The sequence below is a fragment of the Bombus bifarius genome, unplaced genomic scaffold, assembly GCF_011952205.1.
Source record: "Bombus bifarius isolate JDL3187 unplaced genomic scaffold, Bbif_JDL3187 scf7180000010001_frag, whole genome shotgun sequence".
Taxonomy (NCBI): Eukaryota; Metazoa; Arthropoda; class Insecta; order Hymenoptera; family Apidae; genus Bombus; species Bombus bifarius.
Genome location: NW_022885462.1, coordinates 41378 through 46359, shown reverse-complemented (window position 1 = coordinate 46359; position 4982 = coordinate 41378). Strand labels below are relative to the sequence as shown.

At 35.4% G+C, this 4982-nt stretch overlaps 1 protein-coding gene across 1 annotated transcript; it reads left to right on the top strand.

Moving 5' to 3' along the window:
• The first annotated feature begins 2534 nt into the window (after positions 1–2534).
• On the top strand, positions 2535–4982 carry LOC117215991 (putative fatty acyl-CoA reductase CG5065). Its single transcript, XM_033462545.1, has 7 exons — positions 2535–2783; positions 2886–3202; positions 3302–3549; positions 3787–3970; positions 4234–4419; positions 4513–4767; positions 4839–4982. Exons 1-7 carry the CDS (start codon positions 2538–2540, stop codon positions 4915–4917), a joined length of 1515 nt encoding a protein of 504 aa, XP_033318436.1. The 5' UTR covers positions 2535–2537; the 3' UTR covers positions 4918–4982.

Here is a 4982-nt window from a genome sequence, read left to right as displayed (position 1 = left end):
ATGTTAATACAGATTTCACATATGCACGTGTTCACGGGTGGTGACAGCAAAATCGCATATGCATTAAGTATTCACGAGGAGCGACTAAATGTGAGCGGACACTTTATCGCATGAACCACACACATTCTCCACACAAATCACTGATCACTATATGTTGCGATATTCACAAGCATACACATGGAATAAAAAATAAAGACGTCAAATGAATCTACATAAGGATTGTTTAAACTTGGACTCGAAATATTAATTAAGATATCGTTTTATGGAGTAGTGTGCAATAATACAAATTAATGTACAGCCACATGACAAATTGTATTTATTGCGTCACATAGCTCTTCTAACTTCTTCCTTTTTTTGATGAACGACTTTCCCATGTAGAAAAATATTTGTACATTACACTGGAAGCATCGTTGACTTAACGCGATTATTCGATTCATGCAAGGCGAAACTATAATTGTTGAATTGCGTAGATTTCTTTAGAAGGTAATATATAAAGAGATCTCAACTATAACCAATATGGTATATTATTTAACACATTTATCCACTTACTGTTTGTCGGGAATGGCAATTTATGGCAAATATTGGAACTGAAAGTGTGAAGATCTTGAAACATGGATACAATCAATCGAGAAAAGGATGAAAATGGGACACACGAAGGATTGAATAAGACGAATTCGCTCGAGGAATTCTACGCCGGTAATGGGATCCTTGTGACTGGAGCAACCGGTTTCGTTGGAAAAGGTCTCCTGGAAAAACTGATCTGCATGTGTCCACGTATCGCTGCCACTTTTATACTAATTCGTCCAAAAACTAACAAAACGATAGAACAACGATTTAAAAAGCTCATAGATGATCCCGTTCGTAAATATGTTCTTGTTCCTTTCAATATTTAAGGCAGTCAGGAGCCAAATTGATTAACTTTCTTTTCTGGAATTTTCGTTTTCAGATATATGATAGTATTAAAGCAAAGAACACCGCACTTTTCAACAGAGTTTATCCTGTGAAAGGTGATGTGAGTCTGCCGGATTTAGATCTTTCGGGAAGCGTCGTTCGCGAAAAAAATAGATTTCCTCTATCTTCCTGTAGTTTGTCTGTTTGAAAGATTTTAGTTAACTAAATCTTAACATTTGTAACGGGTCCTCAGGCTAGCTGAACATGTACTGTGGAGATTCGTCGACATTTGGTAATCATCTTACCCGAAGAATAGGATCTGCGTGTAACGAGCCACGGGACAGAAACTGTTGGAATGTTTACTGTCGAGTGTCAATACAACTATTTCTTTTTAAAGAGACTTATTACCCCATACCTTTGTTAGACAAAGCGTTCATCCCGTGACCGCGGCTACGTTCGGCGACTGACTGTCGCCTCGAGCCCAAGCTCGATATCACAAATCTCGAACAAATACAATCGGATTGAATGACGACAATTGCTTAATTACGGCTATGATTAGAATCTGAATTATAATATTAGGTGATTTTCCCAAAGTTCCAAAGGGAAGGCTTCGGTGTCCTTTCATCTCCGACATATATATGTGTACAGTATTTAACGTATCAAATTTCTATAAAACAGCAATTTCTGAAACACAAGGCTTGGTATTGTAAAGATCAAGCGGAAAACTAATTACAAAACTAGAAGACGTAGAACGTAATGCAATATAATATGCACAATCATGATAATATAAAAATACAGCACATTCTTGAAGATAAACTAAGATGAAAATGGAGAACAAGATAATTGCGCTTTGTTTTTCACACGATAGATGGGCAACAGCTTACCTCGTGCGAATCGTAAAGAAGAAGACTATGACGTTCGGAGATGCAAACTATTCTGCGCGACGTTTTCTAAGAAAAATCATCAATTGTAGATTAAACCCGTCTATTCATAGAAATCTATAACGGCACATAAATAAATAATGAATACGAATCACGTATGAAATATGTTTATACAGATTTCAAACACGCACGCGTTCACGGGTGGGGACAGAAAAATCACATACGCAACAAGCATTCTTCAGGTGCTACTAAATATAATCGAATACTGTTTCGCATAAACCACACACATTTTCCACACAAATCACTGACCACTGCCTATTACAATATTCACATACATACACCTAAAATAAAAAATGAAAAAGGCAAAGGAAATTACATAAATATTGTTTAAACTAATACTCGAAGGATTAAAAAAGGTATCGTTTCATGGAGCAATGGATAATAATGCAAATTAATGAACAGCCAAATTAAAAGCTGCATTTATTGCTTTGAATACTTCTTTTTCGGTGAAAATCTACCATAAAGTAAAATGATTCAATTATTATCATTATTTAATTATTTCATTCATGCTAAACGAAACCATAATTATTAAATTATGTTTCTCTTTGTAAAGATTACCCGTAGACTTCTTTAGAAAGTAATGCACAAAAGGGTATCAACTATAATCAATTTTCTATATCATTTAGAACATTTTTCCACTTACTAATTGTTGGGAATGTTAATCTATGGCAAATATAGGGACTGCAAGTGTGAAGATCCTGAAACATGGATACAATCAATAAAGAAACAAATGAAAATGGAATCAATAAAGAACTGAATAAGACGAGTTCTCTCGAGGAATTCTACGCCGGTAGTGGGATTCTTGTGACAGGAGCAACCGGTTTCGTTGGGAAAGGTCTCCTGGAAAAACTGATCCGCATATGTCCACGCATCGCTGCCATTTTTATACTAATTCGTCCAAAAACTACCGAAACGATAGAACAACGATTTAAGAAGCTCATAGATGATCCCGTTCGTAAATATATACTTGTTCCATTCAATATTTAAGGCTGTCAGGAGCCAAATTGATTAACTTTCTTTTCTGGAATTGAGTTGCTAATTTTTCGTCTTCAGATTTACAATGACATCAAAGCAAAACACCCTTCAGCTTTGAACAAGGTTTATCCCGTAAATGGTGATGTGAGTCTGCCAGATTTAGGTCTTTCGCGAGAAGATAGAAATATGTTGTCAGAGAAAGTAAATATAGTGTTTCACGCCGCGGCCACTGTGAGATTCAACGAGCCATTACACGTGGCTGTTAATGTGAATACGAAAGGTACAGATCGTATCATCGAACTTTGGAACGAACTAAAGCATCCAATTAGCTTCGTCCACGTCAGCACAGCTTTTAGTAATGCTAATCTACATGAGATTGGGGAAAAAGTTTATACGTAAGAATAAGTTATACGTAAACGTTGTTCCATGATTTACGAATATTATATTCATAATCATAACGTGAATAATATGTTCACTTATTATCGACTTTGCAGTACGAGCTTGAAACCTTCAGAGGTGATCGATATGAGCGACCAATTCGACAAAAATTCGATAAACCTAATGGAAAAAGAGATTTTAAAAACTTATCCAAACACATACGCATTCAGTAAGAATTTAGCAGAGCAGATTGTAGCAAGCAAGTGCAAAGATCTGCCAGTTGCGATAGTACGGCCAAGCATAATTGGTGCCTCTTTGCAGGAACCATGTCCTGGTTGGATAGAGAATATTTCTGCATTAACAAGTATTTTCATAGATCTTTTCCGACAGTAATTTTTCAATACTCCTTACATTTCCTAAAAGTGGAGTTAATCGATTTGTTTGTGAGAGGATAAATGAGAGGCTCTCCACTTGATCATCATTATTATAGTTCAAATTTGTTGCTATTCACAATTACGAGAATTCTTACCAATCTATTTAGCGCTATATTTCTGGTAATCAAAATTCACAAATAATTTCTAAACCAATTTAATGTTACCAGGTACCATTGTGCTAATCGGCAGAGGATGTGCAACAGCGATACGAGGTATCAGAGAGACCAGATTGGATGTAGTGCCTGTCGATTTCGTAGTCGACATGATAATATGTACAGCATGGCATGTCACGCTACATCGTGATCATGAAGTTAAAGTATACAACTGCACGAGTAACGCATGCCCTTTTAAGTAATATTTCTTACAAGTATTTTTCAACTAATGTTGTTCGGTTGTTAGAGTATTCCAAAAGTTTCAGATTATTTAAGTAACGTGGACATTAGAAGAGCAAACAAATAGAAAAGATCTCAATATGTCATTAGTTTAGAAAAATGGCGATACAATATAATATTTGTCATTTCCATAATATTTCCCGAGATACTCGTATGATAATAAACTTTGCTTTAAGTATAATTCTAGTAATTAATAATAATGTTAGTGTTTCAATTGACAAGGTGGGGTCCGATGATAGATGCTATAGTAAAATGTAGCATAGAAATGCCACTAAACGATACACTATGGTACCCAGGATGTTCAGTTGTAGCTAATAGGTATATTTACCACGTTCTGTGTGTAATTCCGCGTATTTTGCCTGCGGTCGTCATAGATATCTTTTTAAGACTTCGAGGTAGTAAACCAATGTGAGTGTTTCATCGATCGTCAAACAACAGGAACAATCGTTCTGGGATAATATCTGACTTCATCTATAATAAAAATTAAAAATGATATTTCAGAATGATGAAACTTTTAAAAAATTGCAACAAGCTGTTCACATCGGTAAAATATTTCACCACGCACGAATGGACTTTCCAAAGGGATAACTGTTCTGACTTAGTGAGAAAAGTGAAAATGTTGAACGACGGCGATATGGTCAAACTAGACTTACGAGCTATGAATTGGGAGAAGTATGTTGCAATTTACCAAATGGGAGTTAGGAAGTTTATTCTGAAACAAGACTTTAAGTCAACAGCCCGACAACGATTATCAAGGTGCGTATAAAAGTATCTTCGTATAAAAAAATAGAAATTAATATAAATACATGTATTTTCGGTTATTTCAGGTTGTACTGGATACATCAGATCACCAAAATGTGCAGTATAACGATCTTACTATGGATAATATACCGTATCGTGTACTGACTATTTGAACCTTATTTTTTCTGTTTAAACCAGAGGAATACAAATTCAATTTTATGAAGAAGGGA

What these genes read in the sequence shown, in the direction of transcription:
- LOC117215991 (XM_033462545.1), top strand. Translation starts at nt 2,538, where the DNA reads ATGGATACAATCAATAAAGAAACAAATGAAAATGGAATCAATAAAGAA. An exon ending in AGAAGCTCATAGATGATCCC is followed by an intron (nt 2,784 to 2,885) that starts GTTCGTAAATAT and finishes TTTCGTCTTCAG; the next exon opens with ATTTACAATGACATCAAAGC. An exon ending in CTTCGAGGTAGTAAACCAAT is followed by an intron (nt 4,420 to 4,512) that starts GTGAGTGTTTCA and finishes ATGATATTTCAG; the next exon opens with AATGATGAAACTTTTAAAAA.